The sequence below is a fragment of the Entelurus aequoreus genome, linkage group LG23 (assembly GCF_033978785.1).
Source record: "Entelurus aequoreus isolate RoL-2023_Sb linkage group LG23, RoL_Eaeq_v1.1, whole genome shotgun sequence".
Lineage (NCBI taxonomy): Eukaryota > Metazoa > Chordata > Actinopteri > Syngnathiformes > Syngnathidae > Entelurus > Entelurus aequoreus.
Window position 1 is genome coordinate 32,679,323 of NC_084753.1, and position 24,333 is coordinate 32,703,655.

A 24,333-nucleotide genomic window follows, 5' to 3' on the forward strand; every position below is an offset into this window, starting at 1 on the left:
GTACACATAGCTGTAGTACTTGTCCACATAGTAGTAATAGTACACATACATGTACAGTTTACATGGATGTCCACATTGATGCAGAACTAGTTCACATACATGTAGTAATAGTCCACATAGATTTAGTACTAGTACACATAAATGTAGACCTGTACACATAGCAGTAGTTCACAGATGTAGAACTAGTACACAGGACTAGTACACATAGATGTAGGAGTAGTACACACAGGACTAGTTTACATAGCTGTGGGACTAGTTCACAAATGTACAACTAGTACACACAGGACTAGTTCGCAGATGTAGGAATAGTTCACAAATGTACAACTAGTACACATATATGTGTACTAGTCAGAACTAGTTCACATAGTGTAGGACTAGTACATGTAGGACTAGTTCACAAATGTAGAACTAGTACACACAGGACTAGTTCACATAGATGTAGGACTAGTACACACAGGACTAGTTCACAAATGTAGAACTAGTACACACAGGACTAGTTCACAGATGTAGGACTAGTTCACAAATGTACAACTAGTACACATCTATGTAAACTAGTTCTATGTGAACTAGTCAGAACTAGTTCACATAGTGTAGGGCTAGTACATGTAGGACTAGTTCACATAAATGTAGAACTAGTACACACAGGACTAGTTCACAGATGTAGGACTAGTACACACAGGACTAGTTCACAAATGTACAACTAGTACACATACATGTATGTGAACTGGTTCTATGTGAACTAGTTCTGTGTACTAGGTCTACATTTATGTGAACTAGTCCTACATCTATGTGATGTAGTCCTGTGTGTACTAGTCCTACATTTATGTGAACTAGTCCTACATGTACTAGTCCTACAGCTATGTGAACTAGTTCTGACTAGTACACATAGAAATAGTTTACATAGATGTATGACTAGTACACAGAACTAGTTCAAATAGATGTATGACTAGTACACACAGGACTAGTTCACATAAATGTAGAACTAGTACACAGCACTGGTACACAGGATTAGTTTACATAGATGTAGGACTAGTTCACAGATGTAGAACTAGTACACACATGACTAGTTCACATAGATGTAAGACTAGTACACACAGATGTAGGACTAATACACACAGGACTAGTTTACATAGATGGTTGTACCTGGAAGTAGTTGTACTGTCTTCAATCATTCATGTTTGACTCTATCAAGACTTGTGTTCTTCGCCGCTGTTGCAAGCAGATGTAGATGTACATGTAGATGTGGATGTAGATGTGGGTGTAGATGTGGTTGTACCATCACCTTTGGCGAGAGTGGTGAGAGCCGCCAAGTTGGAGGCGGATCCTGATAAATTAGCACTGCGACGCTTGTGATGCTGGCGCCGGCGTTTGGCGCCGCCAGGATTCAGCCGGTCCGGCCGTACGAGGACTCCGTAACCAGGGTTACAGTGGAAGTAGTGCTTGCCACTAACAGAACCGTCATTCTTTCCTGTGACAAACACAAGCGGACTATTATTGATGCTCAACATTCTTCCAAACACACAACAGGATCCACTTCATAAACAGGAAATGCTGTAAATACAAAAAAAGGTGGATTCAGCATTCAAGTCACCGCATATTGGTAATAAAAGTTGTTTTATTTGTAGACAATTCCTGCTTTTTCTCCCAGAATATAGAAGTTGATCAAATATGATACATCTGCGACAATGAAGCATAAAGTTGACCGTACTATGTATCAATAACAGGAAAGTATTAACAGTTACTCAACTCACTATGCAAAGTAACCGGGTAAAACTGCATTGTAACACAAACACAAATAACCAGGTAACACTAAAACAAATAACCAGGTAACAACCCTTTTTTTTTGTGATGTGTAATGTCTGTTGTTCAAATGTACGGCAGTGACAATGAATTTCCCCAAGGGGACCAATAAATCTAAATCTAACAGAACCATGTAACACAAAAACAAATAACCAGGTAACAATACACTAACACACAACCCTGTAACACATGTAACACTAAAACAAATAACCAAGTAACACTACACTAACACACAAAAACAGGTAACTAGACTGTAACACACAGCCATGTAACGTTGCATTGTAACATGTAACCACTAACACAAAACCAGGTAACACATAACCATGTAACACTAACACAGATAACCAGGTAACACTACACTGTAACATACAAATCCAGGTAACACTAGACTAACACACAACCATGTAACAGTACATTGTAACACATGTAACCAGTAACACTACACTGTAATACACAAAACCAGGTAACACCAGACTGTAACACATAACCATGTAACATTGCATTGCAACACATTTAAACACTAACACAAATAAATAGGTAATACGAGACTGCAACACATATAACCAGGTAACACTAAAAGGTAACACATATAACCGTGTAACACTACACTGTAACACACATAACCATGTAACACTAAAACAAATAACCAGGTAACACTACACTAACACAAAAACAGGTAACTAGACCGTAACACACAACCATGTAACATTGCATTGTAACACATGTAACCACTAACACAAAACCAGGTAACAATAGACTAACACACATAACCATGTAACACTTACACAGATAACCAGGTAACACTACACTGTAACATACAAATTCAGGTAACACTAGACTGTAACAAATAACACTAAACTATAACACACAACCATGTAACACATGTAACCAGTAGCGCTACACTGTAATACACAAAACCAGGTAACACCAGACTGTAACACACATAACCATGTAACATTGTATTGTAACACATGTAACACTAACACAAATAACCAAGTAACACTACACTAACACACAAAAACAGGTAACTAGACTGTAACACACAACCATGTAACATTGCATTGTAACACATGGAACCACTAACACAAAACCATGTAACACTTACACAGATAACCAGGTAACACTACACTAACATACAAATCCAGGTAACACTAGACTGTAACACACAACCATGTAACAGTACATTGTAACACATGTAACCAGTAACACTACACTGTAATACACAAAACCAGGTAACACCAGACTGTAACACATAACCATGTAACATTGCATTGTAACACATTTAAACACTAACACAAATAAATAGGTAATACTAGACGGCAACACATATAACCAGGTAACACTAAAAGGTAACACATATAACCGTGTAACACTACACTGTAACACACAACCATGTAACACTAAAACAAATAACCAGGTAACACTACACTAACACAAAAACAGGTAACTAGACCGTAACACACAACCATGTAACATTGCATTGTAACACATGTAACCACTAACACAAAACCAGGTAACAATAGACTAACACACATAACCATGTAACACTTACACAGATAACCAGGTAACACTACACTGTAACATACAAATCCAGGTAACACTAGACTGTAACACATAACACTAAACTATAACACACAACCATGTAACACATGTAACCAGTAGTGCTACACTGTAATACACAAAACCAGGTAACACCAGACTGTAACACACATAACCATGTAACATTGTATTGTAACACATGTAACACTAACACAAATAACCAAGTAACACTACACTAACACACAAAAACAGGTAACTAGACTGTAACACACAACCATGTAAACACTAACACAAATAAATAGGTAATACTAGACTGCAACACATATAACCAGGTAACACTAAAGGGTAACACATAACCATGTAACACTACACTGTAACACACATAACCATGTAACACTAAAACAAATAACCAGGTAACAACACTAACAAATAACCAGGTAACACTACACTAACACAAAAACAGGTAACTAGACTGTAACACACAACCATGTAACATTGCATTGTAACACATGTAACCACTAACATAAAACCAGGTAACAATAGACTAACACACATAACCATGTAACACTTACACAGATAACCAGGTAACACTACACTGTAACATACAAATCCAGGTAACACTAGACTGTAACAAATAACACTAAACTATAACACACAACCATGTAACACATGTAACCAGTAGCACTACACTGTAATACACAAAACCAGGTAACACCAGACTGTAACACACATAACCACGTAACATTGCATTGTAACACATTTAACCACTAACACAAATAAATAGGTAACACTAGACTGCAACACATAAAAGCAGGTAACACTAAACTGTAACACACAAAACCAGGTAACACTAGACTGTAACACATATAACCATGTAACACTAAAACAAATAACTAGGTAACACTACACCAGGGCTCGAATTTAACCACAGTAACTGCGGCGAAAGTAGCGACCGCCCTCGTAATTTGCCGTAACGCCCAAAACAATTGACCAACATCAGCGGCAAGAACATGCCGTGACCGCCCTTGACTTTTTACTTGTTAATGGACGAGGGATGTAACGGTATAATGATAGTTTGCGATAAAATTCCAGATGTTTAGTAACATCGTCTAATTTATTAATGCATTTTCGGCAACAGGAAGTCAGGCGCATGCTCACTAGTGTCGTTTGGCTGGATAATCATGGCGGACTAACTACACGGACTTTGCGGCGGAGATTTCCCCTCGGAGTAAACTGAGCCAAGCGCTCGGTTTAACGTCATGTTCCCTCGCTTCCCGCCGTGTCTTTAAGAGCGCACTGCTGTGTTTAGATGGAGACAGGTGTGGACAATATTGTCCCCACACTAAAAGTAATACATCGAAGGAGAAAACTATTTGATGTTTTGCAGCAGGTGATGTGTCGTGAACGTTGTCACCACTTGTTTATAAAGTCTTTACTTTGTTGACTGGGATGTTCACTCCTTTAATTGCTCAAATGTTTTGTCATCTCATCGAACTGAACGAAGGCTGTGAAGATTGTGTATTCGATGTGAGAGGTGTCACTCCTCTACCTGGTAACACTACACTTTTACACACATTACCAGGTAACACACTACACTGTGACACATGAAATATTCGGATAAGTGAAGGCTTCCACTCACCTGCAGGGACCTCCAGTTCGACTCCCACCCAGATCCCGTCTGCAAAGTCTGTGGGTCCCACGTAGCGCACTGTGCCGCTTTTATTGGTCCCGACGCTCACAAACGCTCCTTCTTTCAGCCAATCAGGGATGGAGAGAGAAGCGGTCGCTTCTCCGTCCTCACAGTCCAAGACCAGCTCCAAAGACTCAGATAGATCTAGTTCCGACTTCTCAGAACCGCTAACCTGCTCTGTCTGACCTGGTTGGTTTTCTGGCTCACTGAAGATCCGCTGGAAGGACTTGATGTCTGACGATTGTACTTTTTGGATTTTGAAGGTGTTGGCTGCTTTTGAGGTTTGAACACTGGGCTCAGCTTCCAGGGGGACCTCCTCAGTGGACCACGATGCTGGGAAAGAGGGTGCTTTGGAGCCTGAGGCTTTGGTACTGGTTTGGTCCTGGGATGAAGATAGTGGATCAGAACTCTTCAGTTCATTGGACATCTGGGTCAAGACTGAAGCAGGACTTTGTTTGGCCTTTTTCTTCCTCTCGGATTCTTTCTGAATTGGTTTAGTGGATTCTTTTACATCCATTTGAACACTTTCTGTAACGCAGGTCTTTGGTTTTGAGTCTGTTTGCGGAGGTTCTTCTGGTTTGGTTTTGTTCTCCAGTGCTAGGAGTGAACTAGCGAGTTGTTCCGAGTCCACAGAGTCAGCCTCTAATTGTTCTGGACTCTTGGACTCCACAAATGGATCAAGTTCTTCTCCTTCTTGGACTAATGGCGATGGATTTGTTTTTGGGTGATTTGAAGGCTCTTTTGGTTTTGACTGTGGCAGGACTGATCTCGCCGCAGGTTCTGAATGGTTCTCATGAGGTCCAACATTGCTGTCGGATTGCTGTGGGACTTTATTTCCTGCCTCATCCGCACCCTGAACCGGCAGTGGAGGAAGATCCCAGCTAAGTGTGTAGATGTCTGACAGTGTATTGGTGGACGTACTGCCAGGCGTACTGGTGGGCGTGCCGGTGGATGTACCGGTCGGCATGCCGGTGAACGTACTGGCGGACGTGCCGGTAGACGTACTGGTGGGCGTACCGGCGGGCGTACTGCCGGACGTGCCAGTGGACGTACTGCCGGACGTACTGGTGGGCGTACCGGTGGACGTACTGGCGTGCGTACCGGTGGACGTACTGCCGGACGTGCCAGGGGACGTACTGCCGGATGTACCGGCGGGCGTACTGGCGGACGTGCCGGTGGACGTACTGGAGGGCGTACCGGTGGACGTACTGGTGGGCGTACTGGTGGGCGTACCGGTGGACGTACCGGCGGGCGTACCGGCGGGCGTACTGGCGGGCGTACTGGCGGGCGTACCGGTGGATGTACTGGCGGGCGTGCCAGGGGACGTACTGGCGTGCGTGCCAGGGGACGTACTGCCGGACGTACCGGCGGGCGTACCGGCGGGCGTACCGGCGGACGTGCCGGTGGGCGTACCGGTGGACGTACCGGCGGGCGTACTGCCGGACGTGCCAGTGGAAGTACTGCCGGACGTACTGGCGGGCGTACCGGTGGACGTACTGCCGGACGTGCCAGGGGACGTACTGCCGGACATACCGGCGGGCGTACCGGTGGAAGTACTGCCGGGCGTGCCGGTGGATGTACCGGTCGGCATGCCGTTGGACGTACTGGTGAACGTGTATCTGCTGGACGCTTCGTTCAAAGTACAATCTTCTATCTCTGGGATGGTTGGTGAAGGAAGCGGCAAAGCTTTGGGACTTTCTGTTGAGACGATTTCCTGAGAAGGAGCCTATGGTGTAACCATGACAACGTGTTAGCGACGATACAAATTCTAACTGCAACAACAACGCTACTTTGTGTCAGCATTTTACGTAACTTGAACTAGCTTCACAGCAGGGACATGGAGGTCAACAACATTGCACAGACGGAGAGCATAATGGAAGCTAAACCAACAAAGCTGAAAAATAAATTGATACCAAAAAGAGGAACTTCTTTGTTTTATGAAACAAGTCAGACATGGGGCAAACGACAATAATGGACATAAGTCGTTACTAGCCATTTGAACGTGTTTGTTCTTGTCGCTCACTTGAAGACACAACATGAAAAAACGTACAGGGACGGAGTTAAATTAGCAGTGCACAAAAAAACTAAATTCACATCCGATTCCTGATTATTATTCATCCCGATTCCAAATAAATTCATAATCTTCAAAACTGATGAAAAATATAAGTACATATTAATTATGCAGTGCTAAAAGATATCCAATTATATCTGCATTAATAAATAATAATGATAAATATGTTTCTTAAATAAGCTGTCAATAAGTTTAAAGTGAAAATGAAAAGACAGTTTCAACACTTTAATTATCTTTTTTGCGCCTAAACTTCGCTATGACTTTAGCTCCAGACTTCTTCGGTTTGTTTGAGATTTGTCATTACTGCCTCAAGTGGTGGAAAAGTGTATTACAACTGAGGACCACAGCTGGCCTCTAGGGGGCGCTTAGGGCCCATCACTGGGTCAATACACTGTACAAACTACAAATAGTTTGTCCTTTTTATATATACATTGAAACAAATAAAAGAACAAAAGAATAAGAATAAAAAAATATATTAAAAAATGCTATTCTGTGATATATATTTGTTATAGAGAAATAAAATGACCGCTATTGGGATATATATGTTGTCCTTATCGCACAGGTAATCAATCAATCAATCAATGTTTATTTATATAGCCCTAAATCACAAGTGTCTCAAAGGGCTATGTACACTTTTCTTAAACATAACAGTCCCAGCACAACTGTTTCACTGATACTGATATTGGAGCCTTGTGTATTGATCCAACACGATATGAGCAAAAATCACACGTACTTGTATCATTTTGTAGAACATGAATATGTTGAGCACAACTTACCAAAAGACAGGCGCTCATGCCCTCTTCAACACTGGCTGACTGCACAATGATATCAGGCACATTCTGCAACAAGGCAAGACTTGTTTAGCACTTAGGATACACTAGCCATGTGACAATATCAACATTTCATAAACATTTCACATGATCAGGGTTATTATCACAGTATTGTTGTCCTACAATCATCTTCCGCTTATCCGAGGTCGGGTCGCGTGGGCAGCAGCCTAAGCCGAGAAGCCCAGACTTCCCTCTCTCCAAACACGTCGTCCAGCTTCTCCCGAGGCGTTCCCAGGCCAGCCGGGAGACATAATCTCTCCAACGTGTCTTGGGTTCTTCCCCGTGGTCTCCCACAGGTCGGACGTGCCCTTAACACCTGCCCAGGGAGGCATCTGGATGCCCGAACTACCAATAGTGTCCGTGAACAAGACTTTGAGGTACCTCCACTTGGGGCAAGATCTCTTCCTCAACCCAGAGATGGCACTCCACCCATGGACTCGGACTTGGAGGTGCTGATTCTCATCCCAGTCGCTTCACACTCGTCTGCGAACTGATCCAGTGAGAGCTGAAGATCCTGGCCAGATGAAGCAATCAGGACTACATCATCTGCAAAAAGCAGGGACCTAATCCTGCAGCCACCAAACTGGATCCCATCAACGCCTTGAATGTGCCTAGAAATTCTGTCCATAAAAGTTGTAAACAGAACCGGTGACAAAGGGCAGCCCTGGCAGAGTCCAACCTTCACTGAAAACAGGTCCGACTTACTGCCTGCAATGCGGGCCAAGCTCTGACACCGATCAGGCAGCGGACCGCCACAATCAGACAGTCCGATACCCCATACTCTCTGAGCGCTCTCCACAGGACTTCCCGAGGAACACGGTCAAATGCCTTCGCCAAGTCCACAAAGCACATTTATACTGGTTGGGCAAACTCCCATGCACTATCAAGGACCCTGCCAAGAATATAGAGCTGATCCACAGTTCCACGACCAGGACGTAAACTGCGCTGCTTCTCTTGAATCCGAGGTTCGACTATCCTGAGTAGCCTCCTCCCCAGTACACCTGAATAGACCTTACCGGGAAGGCTGAGGAGTGTGATCTCACCATAATTGGAACACACTCTTTGGTTCTCCCTTCTTAAAAAGAGGAACCTCCACTCCGGTCTGCCAATCCAGAGGCACCAACTCTGATGTCCACGCAATGTTGCAGTCTTGTCAACCAAGACATCCTTACAGCATCCAGAGCCTTAAGGAACTCCGGGCGGATCTCATCCACCTCTGGGGCCTTGCCACCGAACTCCTCCCATGTCCGAGTTTTTGCCTACGCCTGGCCTGTCAGTACAGAAAAATATCTTCTGCCTTGAAAGTCCCAATGAGCACAGTGGCCTCAATCATCCGTAAATGGAAGAAGTTTGGAACCACCAGGACTCTTCCTAGAGCTGAGCGATTGGGGGAGAAGGACCCTAGTCAGGGAAGTGACCAAGAACCTGATGGTCACTCTGTCAGAGCTACAGCATTCCTCTGTGGAGAGGAAAACATTCCAGGAGAACAAACCACCAATCAGGCCTGTATGGTAGAGTGGCCAGACGGAAGCCATTTCTTAGTCAAAAGTTTGCCACCTGAAAGATTCTCAGACCATGAATAACTAAATTCTCTGGTCAAAGATTGAAGTCTTTGGCGTGAATGCCAGGCATCATGTTTGGAGGAAACCAGGCACCGCTCATCACCAGGCCAATACCATCCCTACAGTGAAGCATGGCGGTGGCAGCATCATGCTCTGGGGATGCTTCTCAGCGGCGGGAACTGGGAGACTAGTCACGATAGAGGGAAAGATGACTGCAACAATGTACAGAGACATCCTGGATGAAAACCGACGCTTCCCCTCCAGCCTGATGGAGCATGAGAGGTGCTGCAAAGAGGAATGGGCCAAACTGCCCCAAGATAAGTGTGCTAAGTTTGTGGCATCGTGTTCAAAAAGACTTGAGGGTGGAATTTCTGCCAAAGGTGCATCAACAAAGCAAAGGGTCTGAATACTTACGTACATGGGATTTCTCTAGTTTTTAATTTTTAGTAAATTTGCCCACCAAAAACTTAAAAAACATTTTGACATTGTCATTATGGGGCATCGTGGGAAGAAGTTTGAGGACAAAAATTAATAGATTCTATTTTGGTGATCAGTGTGCTCCTGATCACCACGGAGTACTTGAGATTATTACAGTGGGCTTCTAATTACCACAGTGTGCTCCTGATTACCACAGTGTACTTCTGATTACAACAGTGTGCTCCTGATTACCACAGTGTGCTACTAAATACTACGGTGTACTTCTGATTACTACAGTGTGCTCCTGATTACTACGTAGTACTTCTGATTACAACAGTGTGCTCCTGATTACCACAGTGTGCTACTGATTACTACGTAGTACTTCTGATTACAACAGTGTGCTCCTGATTACCACAGTGTGCTCCTGATTACTACGTAGTACTTCTGATTACAACAGTGTGCTACTGATTACTACAGCATACTTCTGATTACTACAGTGTGTTCCTGATTACCAGTGTACTTCTGAATACTACAGTGTGCTCCTGATTACTACGGAGTACTTATGATTATTACAGTGTGCTCCTGATTACCACAGTGTGCTCCTGATTACCACAGTTTACTTCTGATTACCACAGTGTGCTCCTGATTACTACAGTGTGCTCCTTATTACTACGGAGTACTTCTGATTACAACAGTGTGCTCCTGATTACCACAGTGTGCTACTAAATACTATGGTGTACTTCTGATTACTACAGTGTGCTCCTGATTACTACGGAGTACTTCTGATTACAACAGTGTGCTCCTGATTACCACAGTGTGTTACTAAATACTATGGTGTACTTATGATTACAACAGTGTGCTCCTGATTACTACGGCATACTTCTGATTACTTTTTCTTTTTTTCTTCTTTTCATGTTTATTTCGAATATGTAGACAAAACAAAAACAAACAAATTTTGCAAAAAACAACAAAAAATGTTTGCAAAAAACAACAAAAAAGCCATTCAAGAATGAATAACAAAAACAATATAATAATAAAATTGAGAGGGCTGATGTGGTGAAGGAGATCTTTTTTCACTACAGTGTGTTCCTGATTACCAGTGTACTTCTGAATAGTACAGTGTGCTCCTGATTACCAGTGTACTTCCGAATACTACAGTGTGCTCCTGATTACTACGGAGCACTTATGATTACAACAGTGTGCGCCTGATTACCACAGTGTGCTACTAAATACTACGGCGTACTTCTGATTACTACAATGTGCTCCTGATTACCAGTGTACTTCTGATTACCACAGTGTGCTCCTGATTACTACGGAGTACTTCTGATTACTGCGGAGTACTCCTGATTACCACAGTGTGCTCCTGATTACTACGGAGTACTTCTGATTACTGCGGAGTACTTCTGATTACCACGGTGTGCTCCTGATTACTACGGAGTACTTCTGATTACTGCAGAGTACTCCTGATTACCACAGTGTGCTCCTGATTACTACGGAGTACTTCTGATTACTGCGGAGTACTTCTGATTACCACGGTGTGCTCCTGATTACTACAGTGTGCTCCTATCTCATTGCAAACAAAGCATGGTAATAGTTGGGAGGGTTTGTGAAAGCAAAGATGTTACGGCAGGCAGCATAAGAAATGTACCTGCTGATGCTCTCTGACATCTTCTTTGCCACCAGGAAGCAGTGACTTCTGCAGCGTGGGCATGGCCTTCACTGGAGGAAGAGAAGACCCAGCAGAGCTTAAAAATGTGGCTGCAGAATAATGGAAGTTGCAGAAGAAGAGAGGATTGAAAGAAGAAAGCATGAAGGAAAGCAAACAAGACTCACTTGTTTCTGATCCTGAAGTGGACATGGTGCGTCTGGACTGAGGAGGAGCAGAGAGGTCCTGGTCAGTCTCCCAGACCTGCACGCACACGCACACAAAGAGCGTGTTGTCATTTTTAGAGAATTGCCATCTTCCAACTTTAGCAGAAATTATTTGAAACTATGATCATGTTATATAGACAGATACATATAATGTATATATTTTTATTTGCACATTTCTGTGAGCATGTTCGGAACATGTTCTTTGTTCTTTATACTTACTTGTGCATTACCTCTTCTCCACCAAATAACCCTAATAGGGTATAATAATATGGGCTACGTGGACCTTAGAGAGGTCTCCCGGGAAGTCCTGTGTAGAGGGCTCAGAGTACAGGGTATCAGACCGCCTGATTTCCGCATTGCGTATTGTCCGCATACCCGCGCCGCATAAGTCGGACCTCTTCCAGTGAAGGTTGGACTGCCCTTTGTCACCGGTTCTGTTCGTAACTTTTATGGACAGAATTTCTAGGCGCAGTCGTTGAGGGGATCCGGTTTGGTGGCTGCAGGATTAGGTCTCCGCTTTTTTATGTGGTCCTGATAGCTTCACCTGGCCAGGATCTTCAGCTCTCACTGGATCAGTTCGCTGCTGAGTGTGAAGCCACTGGGATGAGAATCAGCACTTCCAAGTCCGAGTCCATGGTTCTCACCCGTGCCATCTCCGGGTTGGGAAAGAGATCTTGCCCCAAGTGGAGGAGTTCAAGTACCTATAGTGGCCGGCAGCTTCGGGCCGGATGCCCGCCCTCTCACCCCTCGTTGCAAGTCTGAAGTTGTATGTTGTGCTTTGCTATCCATTTTTTTTCTTCTCACTCCAGACCGGTCCCCCCAATCGGAGCCCAGTCTGATATCGACCAGCGTCTACCTTTTTCACATCTTTTACGGGGCGCCGCAAGTGGCGACCCATCAGCATTCCTGTTCTGTAATCCTGTGCAATGTTTGTCTAATCTTGAACGGGTTTGTGGTGAAAATGAAATTTGTGCAATGACAATAAAGATCATACCATACCATACCTTTCCAAATTAAATTAATCATCTTCTAAATACACAAAGACTATACCATATTAACAACTTTTTCATTGTCACTACAATTTCCTCTATTATTTTGTGGCAATGAGAGCACTGGAAATGAGATAAAACAGACATCGCAACACATGAAGATGAAGCTGAAGTCGTGTTTCTCACCTGGAAGTCATGGAGTTTGCAAGTTGAAGAGAAGACATCCAAAGTGCTGGCAGAAAGCTGGGAGGACAGTTTAAAGAAGTCAGTGTGTGACTTATGTCTACACTAAGTTGTTTAAACCCTTAAATTAATAATTATTTAGCCTAAGCCCCGTTTCAGCCACACTAAACCAGCGTTTAAGGTCCCCCTCCTCGGACAAATTTTTACACGGTTAAGTGCGCCGTGTATTTCTTGAATCTCCGGCTCTTAGCTTTGTATGGACTAAATAATTGTTTACAAACTGAGTTCGGGTGAGGAAGTGACGCCAGAAAGACTGCACCCCAAACCAGAAGTGACGTCAGAAAGAACGCGCCATAGCCAGCTTCATAATAAAGCTGTTTCGTAACTCGGAGCTAACCACTGGAAATATGAAGGCGAGTCATCCAGACATGCCCGTGTTTGTCATTCCTCTACATGTACAGACGCTTGTGGAAATCACACATGAATACCTTAAGACAGACCTGGGCATTCTGCGGCCCGCGGGCCAAATCCGGCCCTTTGTGCGTCCCTGTCCGGCCCGCGTGAGGCCAATCATAAATTACAAAATAAATTTAAAAAAGTATCTATGTCGAGTGTGCAATACAACGGTGCTGCTTTTGTTTTGAAAAGCGTTTTTTGTATTACTTCCGTGTGGACGTATGTGCGTGCGTGATTGTGAGTGAATGTGAACAGCTGCAATCACAAATTACAAAATAAGGTTGAAAAAACATCTATGTCGTGCGCGCAATACAACTGCGCTGCTTTTATTTTGAAAAGTGTTATTTATGGGCGTATGTTCGTGTGTAACCTGCGAGTGAAGGTGCACATGCAGCGACAAGTGATGCACGGTTTACACCCGAGACGCTAAAAAGAGAAAAGTTGATGACGAATGCCAAGCAAGACATGGACTGCCAAGCAACGTTCCCTCTCAGGTGCGCGCCTGCGCAATTGCGCACAGCTCAAGCGTCCGCTGCGCACAGCAAATATATGCCGCGCACAAAATCAAATCCCATCTGAATTCTAAACAAAATAAACACATTTATTCTGTGTAATTTTGCAATACAACTCTGTGTGACAGTGACAACAAGCGGCCCTAACGGTGTTCGTCAACACCGTTCAATTATTGTAACGTCTATCGAGATGCTTCGAGGCCAGGCATTATATCGATCACTTTATTGAGCAAAACTGTTTATATTCAGCCATAACCACACCAAAATCATGAATAAAACACTTCTATCTCGAAAAACTAGTCATTTTCTGCCGTACAAACCAGGCCAAAACCAACTTGTCATCTGTCACCAACACGCATACCACTAAACCACTGGTGCGTTTATGGCCACACAAAAAGTCGGACAACTCAAACACCACACAAAGTTACACTATGACTCCTCAGTCATACGTGTGCTTATTTTACTGTCATTTATTATTAATGTTAATTTATTTATATTAATCATGGAATGCTGTTACTAGAGAAAGTTACAGGAATGCACACTTCATCCTATGCTTACATTTCATTGTGCAACAGGAGGATGTTTAAGGGTAACTAAATGTGATCTCTGAAAGGAGTACAAATGATTTCCAAAGCAGTGCTTTTGGTATAAAGTTAAGTTAGGTTAAATGAAAGTATTATTATTATTAAATATTATTATTATAATTATTATTATTATTATTTATCTTACGGTACATATCAAAAATAATATTGAGCAAAATTGAATTGAAATATTGTCGATGTGGCCCTCTAGCAGTGCTCGGGTTGCTCATGCGGCCCCCGGTAAAAATTAATTGCCCACCCCTGCCTTAAGAGAAAGCGATTGCAGCTATTTGGGATACAACACTTCTCAGACGGCAAGAGAACTTTCCAATGCACGAAAAACTACATCCATTTGTTGAAGGAGAGTCAACAAGAATGCGGGCTCCCGTGGATGTGATAATAAAAGGTAGCGTGTGCTTTGTATTACCTGGCCGTCGAGGAAAACGGTGAATGCATTTGGACTGGCAAATCAGACTGTATCAGTTATTGTCCGCCATGTATGTCACGGACTCAACGTCTAGATCCAGAGTATATAAAGTCACCAAAAAGGAATGGACAATGAAGGTGAAGGCAAAGGAGTGAGGAGTGTCCTGACCAGATATCTACATCCCTAGTTTGATTGATGTAAAATGTTCTTTATCACATTGTTTACGTGTCTAATAAAGATGTGATTAATTTATGATGGCTCAGGTGTGATTCACTACAATAGTGCCCCACAGCACACTGGATTCCAGTTAATTGAAATACCACAACACTGGATATTGTTCAGATAAGTTACATTTAAAAACACTGGAGGTGACTATGACGTGCACATTTTACGCACATGCGTATTAGGTCGCGTTGCGCCGGCTGACGGAGGAGGGGAGGGGGTCTTAAACGATGGGATTGTTGTGTGTGGACACGGATAAGGTTAGGTGGGATTTACCCTGGATAACCTTATCCAGCTTAGTGTAAACGGGGCCTTAGAGCAGGTTAGGTAAGCTGAGAAGTTATAAGACATGAGCTTGTTGCTAAGAGACAGTGGTCCAAATACCCGGGTAGTAGTTAGCTAAGAGACAGTTGTCTACATACCTGGGTAGTAGTTAGCTAAGAGACAGTTGTCTACATACCCGGGTAGTAGTTAGCTAAGAGACAGTTGTCCACATACCCGGGTAGTAGTTAGCAAAGAGACAGTTGTCCACATACCCGGGTAGTAGTTAGCAAAGAGACAGTTGTCTGCATACCCGGGTAGTAGTTAGCTAAAACAGAGTTGTCCACATACCCGGGTAGTAGTTAGCAAAGAGACAGTTGTCCACATACCCGGGTAGTAGTTAGCTAAGAGACAGTTGTCCACATACCCGGGTAGTAGTTAGCTAAGAGACAGTTGTCCACATACCCGGGTAGTAGTTAGCTAAAACAGAGTTGTCCACATACCCGGGTAGTAGTTAGCAAAGAGACAGTTGTCCACATACCCGGGTAGTAGTTAGCTAAGAGACAGTTGTCCACATACCCGGGTAGTAGTTAGCTAAAACAGAGTTGTCCACATACCCGGTTGACGTTTGGCGAGCTGAGACAGCGTCTTGGAGTTTTCCCTCTGCCTGCCAGCTGTTCCCTGACTGCTACCTCCTACAAAAAAATATGAAGTTTTATCAAAGTTTAAACTGAAGGGCAACATTTAATTTAATTCTTTTTGACAATATAATATATTGTAAATTATTTTAAAACATTACAGGACGCTGAACCACTAAAGTTAACTAAGCAACTTTATTTGAACCTGAAAAATTGCCATCAGGAAAAAAATCAACACCATGACCTGTGTTTGGAGAATTACCTTCAAAAGTAATTAATTATAGTTACTCCTTAAAGTACTAAAAAAGTAATGAATTACTCAAGAGATAATTATTGGATTATTTGAAAAAATACAAACACTTATAATCTGCATATGACGTTTCATGAAAGCACAGTGTGTGTGTGCCTTTTAAACTGAAGGTCACTGAAGGCATCAAAACTATGAATGAACACATGTGGAGTTATGTACTTAACAAAAAAGGTGAAATAACTGAAAACATGTTTTATAGTCTAGTTTCTTCAAAATAGCCACCCTTTGCTCTGAATACTGTTTTGGACGCTCTTGGCATTCTCTCGATGAGCTTCAAGAGGTAGTCACCTGAAATGGTTTTCACTTCACAGGTGTCGTAGTTTTGATGCTTTCAGTGACAATCTACAATGTAAATAGTCATGAAAATAAACAAAACACATTGAAATGAGAAGGTGTGTCCAAACTTTTGGCCTGTGCTGTACATACATACATACATATATATTATACATATGTATGTATGTGTGTATATATATATACAGTATAATATTACGAGCACTGGGCATGCCTTGAAGTGTGTACTAAGTATTGCATGAAGTGTGTACTATGTAGTGCATGAAGTGTGTGTTATGTAGTGCATGAAGTGTGCACTATGTACCGCATGAAGTGTGTACTATGTACTGCATGTGGTGTAGTGAGTGTGTGTAACCTGTCGCAGTCTGTCCAGCGTGAGGATGTTCTCCACAGCCAGGACGCTGCGCAGATATTTCTCAATGGCCGCCTCGCTGTCAGCTGACTGCTCGTCATCCGCGCTGGCCGCTAACCGAGCTAGCATCTCTCTGTCCTCCGGACCGTGGTAGTCCTGTGGGATACACACGTGAAGTAATATTTGACTTGGTACTACTACGCAGTATTCACAGTATTATTGGACAGCATACTGTACATGTTCTGTGCACATTTGTTAGCACTACACATGATTACAGTACTACTCTTCTACTAGTGTACTCCTTGACTACAAGTTACAGTACTACTCTTCTACTAAAGTACACCATGATGACAAGTTACAGTAATACTCTTCTACTAAAGTACTCCATGATGACAAGTTACAGTACCACTCTACCACAAACCCCAAAACCAGTGAAGTTGGCACATTGTGTAAATGGTAAATAAAAACAGAATACAATGTTTTGCAAATCCTTTTCAGCCTATATTCAATTGAATAAACTGCAAAGACAAGATATTTAACGTTCCAACTGGAAAACGTTATTTTTTGCTAATATTTGCTCATTTGTTTAAAAAAAGCTGGCGCAAGTGGCAAAAAAGGCTGAGAAAGTTGAGGAATGCTCATCAAACACTTATTTGGAACATCCCACAGGCTAGTTGGGAACAGGTGGGTGCCATGATTGGGTATAAAAGTAGCTTCCATGAAATGCTCAGTCATTCACAAACAAGGATGGGGCGAGGGTCACCACTTTGTCAACAAATGCATGAGCAAATTGTCGAACAGTTTAAGAACAACATTTCTCAACCAGCTATTGCAAGGAATTTAGGGATTTCACCATCTGAGGTCTGTAATATCATCAAAAGGTTCAGAGAATCTGGAGAAATCACTGCACGTAACATGCATCAAAAAGCGACATCAGTGGGTAAAGGATATCACCACATGGGCTCAGGAACACTTCAGAAAAACTACTGTCAGTAACTACAGTTTGTCGCTACATCTGTAAGTGCAAGTTAAAACTATACTATGCAAAGGGAAAGTCATTTATCAACAACACCCAGAAACTCCGCCAGCTTCGCTGGGCCCGATCTCATCTAAGATGGACTGATGCAAAGTGTAAAAGTGTTCTGTGGTCTGACGAGTTCACATTTCAAATGGTTTTTGGAAACTGTGGACGTCGTGTCCTCCGGACCAAAGAGGAAAAGAACCATCCGGACTGTTATAGGCGCAAAGTTGAAAAGCCAGCATGTGTGATGGTATGGGGGTGCATTAGTGCCCAAAACATGGGTAACTTACACATCTGTGAAGGCACCATTAATGCTGAAAGGTGCATACAGGTTTTGGAGCAACATACGTTGCCAACCAAGCAATGTCTTTTTCATGGACGCCCCTGCTTATTTCAGCAAGACAATGCCAAGCCACATTCTGCGTGTGTTACAACAGCGTGGCTTCGTAGTAAAAGAGTGCAGGTACTAGACTGGCCTGCCTGTAGTCCAGACCTGTCTCCCATTAAAGATGTGTGGTGCAATATGAAGCCTAAAATACCACAACGGAGACTGTTGAACAACTTAAGCTGTACATCAAGCAAGAATGGGAAAGAATTCCACCTGAAAAGCTTCAAAAATGTGTCTCCTCAGTTCCCAAGCGTTTACTGAGTGTTGTTAAAAGGAAAGGCCATGTAACACAGTGGTAAAAATGCCCCTGTGCCAACTTTTTTGCAATGTGTTGCTGCCATTAAATTGTAAGTTAATGATTGCAAAAAAACCCGAACATTAAATATCTTCTATTTGCAGTCTATTTAATTAAATATAAGTTGAAAAGGATTTGCAAATCATTGTATTATGTTTTTATTTACCATTTACACAACGTGCCAACTTCACTGGTTTGGGGTTTTGTACTTACCCCTGGTATGTTGGAGACTATTTCAAAGGTGACGCCACACCCTGGGATCGGGCTGCGCTGGGACATCCTCTTTAGGAGACTCTGGGCAAAACCCTGCATCACAACACACAAAGTAACACTTTAATCATTTAACATCACAACAACGTGCTGAGAGATCACCAGGGGCCTCATGTAATAAGCCTTCTGTGGATTTCCCCCTAAAATAGATGTATGTCCAAATCCAGAAGACTTTGTACACAAGAACCACTTCAGATGGAACAAAGTGTGCGCATGCAATTAATCCATGCACATTTTTTGTTGCTAAACAATTTTTTAGGTGGACTCACCTGTCTCCCAGTGACATGAACACAGATGCGCTTCCTGAGGACGAGCTGCATGTGGGCGGGGTGACTTAACTCCAGCACGACGCGGATCGTCAGGTAGACTCTCTGCTCACCTGTGGCCACGCGGCTGAGCTGGGGGCACTCGTGGACTGTGGAGTCCCAGGATGCCTCCACCTTCACCTGCACCGCGTTCCAAGCACTGTTAATAACAGGCGGGTTGCTCTTCCGCCAAGCGGGAGAAGAGGTCACCTTACCTCCGAGTCGCAATGTTTGACGATGTGAAGGTCAAAGAAGTCGTCTTCGAACTCCTCGTCGAGGTACGCATCCAGCCCCCCACCCAGAGGGACTGAAAGACTGGACTGCAAATCGTCGGCTGCAGCCAACAGAAAGTGACAGGTGCCTTTGAAATGGATTTGGACCAGGAAAAATGTTTGAAGGTGACGGACAAAATACCACTGAGGTCCAGGAAGAGGACTGGAATGTGTGTTTCCATGCCAGGTACAGGAACTCTGCGGGGACCAGCGTTGTGGTTTGGATCCATGGAATAAACCCAGGGGTATCAGGGGTGTCCAAACTCTTACACTTGACATTGGGCTAACAAAACTGGGCCGGGGGCCGAAAGCCAACTTCATATAAAGTAACTATAAATGTATATATACATATATTAGAAATGTCCGATAATGGCTTTTTTGCCGATATCCGATATTGTCCAACTCTTAATTACCGATTCCAATAACAACCGATACCGATATATACAGTCGTGGAATTAACAAATTATTATGCCTATTATATATTGTAGCGTCCCGGAAGAGTTAGTGCTGCAAGGGGTTCTGGGTATTTGTTCTGTTGTGTTTATGTTGTGTTACGGTGCGGATGTTCTCCCGAAATGTGTTTGTCATTCTAGTTTGGTGTGGGTTGACAGTGTGGCGCATATTTGTAACAGTGTTAAAGTTGTTTATACGGCCACCCTCAGTGTGACCTGTATGGCTGTTGATCAAGTGTGCCTTGAATTCACTTGTGTGTGTGTATAAGCCGCATATATTATGTGACTGGGCCGGCACGCTGTTTGTATGGAGGAAAAAGCGGACGTGACGACAGGTTGTAGAGGACCGCTGAAGGCAGTGCCTTTAAGGCACGCCCTCAATAATGTTGTGCGGGTGGAAATCGTGAGAATGGTTGCCCCGTGAGATTTTCGGGAGGGGCACTGAAATTCGGGAGTCTCCCGGCAAAATCGGGACGTTGAAACCGATACCGATAATTTCCGATATTACATTTTAAAGCATTTATCGGCCGATATTATTGGACATCTCTAATATATATACATACATATATATATATATATATGTATATATATATATATATATATATATATATACATATATATATATGTTAATATGTATACATATATATATATATATATATATATATACATATATACATATATATATACACATATATATATATATACATATATATATATATATACATATACATATATATATATATATATATATATATATATATATATATATATATATATATGTTAATATGTATACATATATATATATACATATATATATATATATATATATATATATACAGTGGGGCAAAAAAGTATTTAGTCAGCCACCCATTGATTGTCAATGGGTGGCTGACTAAATACTTTTTTGCCCCACTGTATATATATATATATATATACATACATATATTTAATATAGTTGAATCTTAAGAGTATGAAAGTTGGACTCCTACCTTGTTTACTTCCGTGATGAACAGCGTAAAGTTTTGTAATTAATCAGAAATATCAAGCAGCTACAGCATGGATAAGTGTGGAGGGAGTGTTTTGCATTTTTCCCATTGCGCAATGTAATGGATTTAAATGGGGGTTATTTTGAAATATGTGTTGTACTTGGACATTTTTAATAACACCAGTGAGCAAGTTGTTGTGTGTGACCACGTGTGTTGACTTTTGGTGTTGGTTTTCTTGCGCCATGAGTGTGAAAAGTTGCGTGTATTGGGTCATACAAGTAAATACTGTGCTGTGTACACTTCAACATGTCAAATCCATGGTCATTGACCTGATGTTCTCATGGTGTCCACATGATGGCAGCAAATGTGCAGCAATTAAAGTGTGAAATATTTGAATTGAAGCTGTAGACGCCCCGTGGGCCAGATCCCTTATTGTGACGTCTCACGGGCAAAACTGAAGACGCCGGCGGGCCGTAGTTTGGACACCCCTGGTCTACATGATGCTAAGAAGAGTGACTCACCCTTCGACTGGTGCTCCAGGAATGCCACTGCCGGCCGACGGCACCAACACGGCGTTACGTTCCTCAGTGAGCGTCAGACGACACTCCAGCAGCTGGGACTCCCTCTCCAAATCATCCTCAGATTTATCTAAACACATGTACACAGCTGTAATATTACTACATTATATATTGCATGATCACACAACACATCATACTCAGATGTATATAAACACATGTACACAGTCCAAATATTACTACATTATATATTTGTATGATCACACAACACATCATACTCAGATGTATATAAACACATGTAAACAGTCCAAATATTACTACATTATGTATTTGTATGATCACACAGCTGAACAATGAAGTGGTTTTAATCGTACAAACACAAGAACTAGGGCTGCACAAAAAATAGATTCAGATACAAATTGCAATTCTTGTTGATTCCGAATGCAAATCGATTTATCATTGTCAAAAATCGGTTCGAAAAAAAGTATGTGCAGTAGGGCAGTGAAACTTTGGGCACCACACGATTCGATTCTTGGGGGGAACGATTTGATTCAGAATCAATTCTCGATTCAAAATCAATACTTTTTTAATATTGTTGGGTGTCAGTTCTATGATAACTACATTCCTCCTTAAAATAGACAAAAAGCTATTTTATTTCTATATTACTATTAGTGATTTCAAAGTACCGGTAGCTAAAACACCATGGAGGGATGTCAGCCGCTAGCTAGCTATGTTTTAAAGCTTGCAGAGTGATGCTTTAGTGTTTGTAGCTTCACTTTATTCTTAGTTTTAAAGCCAAACTACGTCCATTCTCCCTCTTCTGTCTCCACACTGTTTCTGCTTGTAAGTGCTCTGTGTGTGTGTGTTGACCCACATAAACCTCGACTCATGTTAGCAACAATGTCACCACAGCACACCATCATGTCCATGGAAAATAAGTACCGGTATTTTTCAAAGGCCGCTAGTACCTTTTTTACTTCATTAGTACTGCAGTACCTCATTAGTTCTAGTATAATCGATTAGTACTGCAGTACCTCATTAGTACTAGTATAATCGATTAGTACTGCAGTACTTCATTAGTACTAGTATAATCGATTAGTACTGCAGTACTTTATAACTAGCAGTACAATTGTGGACCTCGGAGCAGGTTTTCCAGGACAAGTACTTTATTAGTACTAGCAGAATTGATTAGTACTGCAGTAGTTTATTAGTAGCAGTATAAATGATTAATACTACAGTACTTGATTAGTACTAATGTAATTGATTAGTACTGCAGTACTTTATTAGTACTAGTATAATTGATTAGTACTGTACTGCAGTACTTTATAATTAGCAGTACAATTGTGGACGTGGAAGCAGTTTTTCAAGGACAAATACTTTATTAGTACTAGTATAATTGATGAGTACTACAGCACTTTATAAGTACTAGTATAATTGATGAGTACTAAATTACTTGATTAGTAGCAGTATAAATTATTAGTACTGCAGTACTTGATTAGTACTAGTATAATTGATTAGTACTGCAGTACCTGATTAGTAGCTCTACAATTGTGGACCTGGCAGCAGGTTTTCCAGGACGATTACTTTATTAGTAGCAGTATAATTGATTAGTTCTACAGTACTTGATTAGTACTAGTACAGTTGATTAGTACTACAGTACTTGATTAGTACTAGTATAATTGATTAGTACTGCAGTACCTGATTAGTAGCTCTACAATTGTGGACCTGGCAGAAGGTTTTCCAGGACGATTACTTTATTAGTAGCAGTATAATTGATTAGTTCTACAGTACTTGATTAGTACTAGTACAGTTGATTAGTACTACAGTACTTGATTAGTACTAGTATAATTGATTAGTACTGCAGTACCTGATTAGTAGCTCTACAATTGTGGACCTGGCAGCAGGTTTTCCAGGACGATTACTTTATTAGTAGCAGTATAATTGATTAGTTCTACAGTACTTGATTAGTACTAGTACAGTTGATTAGTACTGCAGTACTTCATAAGTACTAGTATAATTAGTACTACAGTGCTTGATTAGAAGCAGTATAATTATACTGTACTACAGCACTTTATTAGTACTAGTATAATGTATTAGTACTACAGTAGTTTATTAGTAGCAGTATAATTACACTATACTGCAGTACTTTATTAGTACTAGTATCATTTATTAGTACTTGATTAGTACTAGTATAATTGATGACTACTACAGCACTTTATTAGTACTAGTAAAATGGATGAGTACTACAGCACTTTATAAGTACTAGTATAATTGATGAGTACTAAATTACTTGATTAGTAGCAGTATAAATTATTAGTACTGCAGTACTTGATTAGTACTAGTATAATTGATTAGTACTGCAGTACCTGATTAGTAGCTCTACAATTGTGGACCTGGCAGCAGGTTTTCCAGGACGATTACTTTATTAGTAGCAGTATAATTGATTAGTTCTACAGTACTTGATTAGTACTAGTACAGTTGATTAGTACTACAGTACTTGATTAGTACTAGTATAATTGATTAGTACTGCAGTACCTGATTAGTAGCTCTACAATTGTGGACCTGGCAGAAGGTTTTCCAGGACGATTACTTTATTAGTAGCAGTATAATTGATTAGTTCTACAGTACTTGATTAGTACTAGTACAGTTGATTAGTACTACAGTACTTGATTAGTACTAGTATAATTGATTAGTACTGCAGTACCTGATTAGTAGCTCTACAATTGTGGACCTGGCAGCAGGTTTTCCAGGACGATTACTTTATTAGTAGCAGTATAATTGATTAGTTCTACAGTACTTGATTAGTACTAGTACAGTTGATTAGTA

General features: G+C 41.7%; 1 protein-coding gene across 2 annotated transcripts in view; it reads right to left on the reverse strand.

Moving 5' to 3' along the window:
- Positions 1-924: 924 nt before the first annotated feature.
- The window catches only part of LOC133640984 (kinesin-like protein KIF13B), a 92,838-nt gene continuing 69,429 nt past the window's right edge, over positions 925-24,333 (reverse strand). For both annotated transcript variants that reach the window (XM_062034745.1, XM_062034744.1), the window contains exons 29-41: positions 21,514-21,640; positions 19,697-19,752; positions 19,498-19,616; positions 19,247-19,423; positions 18,921-19,013; positions 17,007-17,159; positions 16,030-16,107; positions 12,957-13,013; positions 11,743-11,818; positions 11,558-11,628; positions 7,877-7,939; positions 4,979-6,755; positions 925-1,468 (exon numbers count right to left, since the gene is read on the reverse strand). In XM_062034745.1, coding sequence (XP_061890729.1) covers positions 1,188-1,468; positions 4,979-6,755; positions 7,877-7,939; positions 11,558-11,628; positions 11,743-11,818; positions 12,957-13,013; positions 16,030-16,107; positions 17,007-17,159; positions 18,921-19,013; positions 19,247-19,423; positions 19,498-19,616; positions 19,697-19,752; positions 21,514-21,640 — 3,128 coding nt within the window. In that variant the 3' untranslated portion in view covers positions 925-1,187. The remainder of the gene's footprint in view (positions 1,469-4,978; positions 6,756-7,876; positions 7,940-11,557; positions 11,629-11,742; positions 11,819-12,956; positions 13,014-16,029; positions 16,108-17,006; positions 17,160-18,920; positions 19,014-19,246; positions 19,424-19,497; positions 19,617-19,696; positions 19,753-21,513; positions 21,641-24,333) is intronic.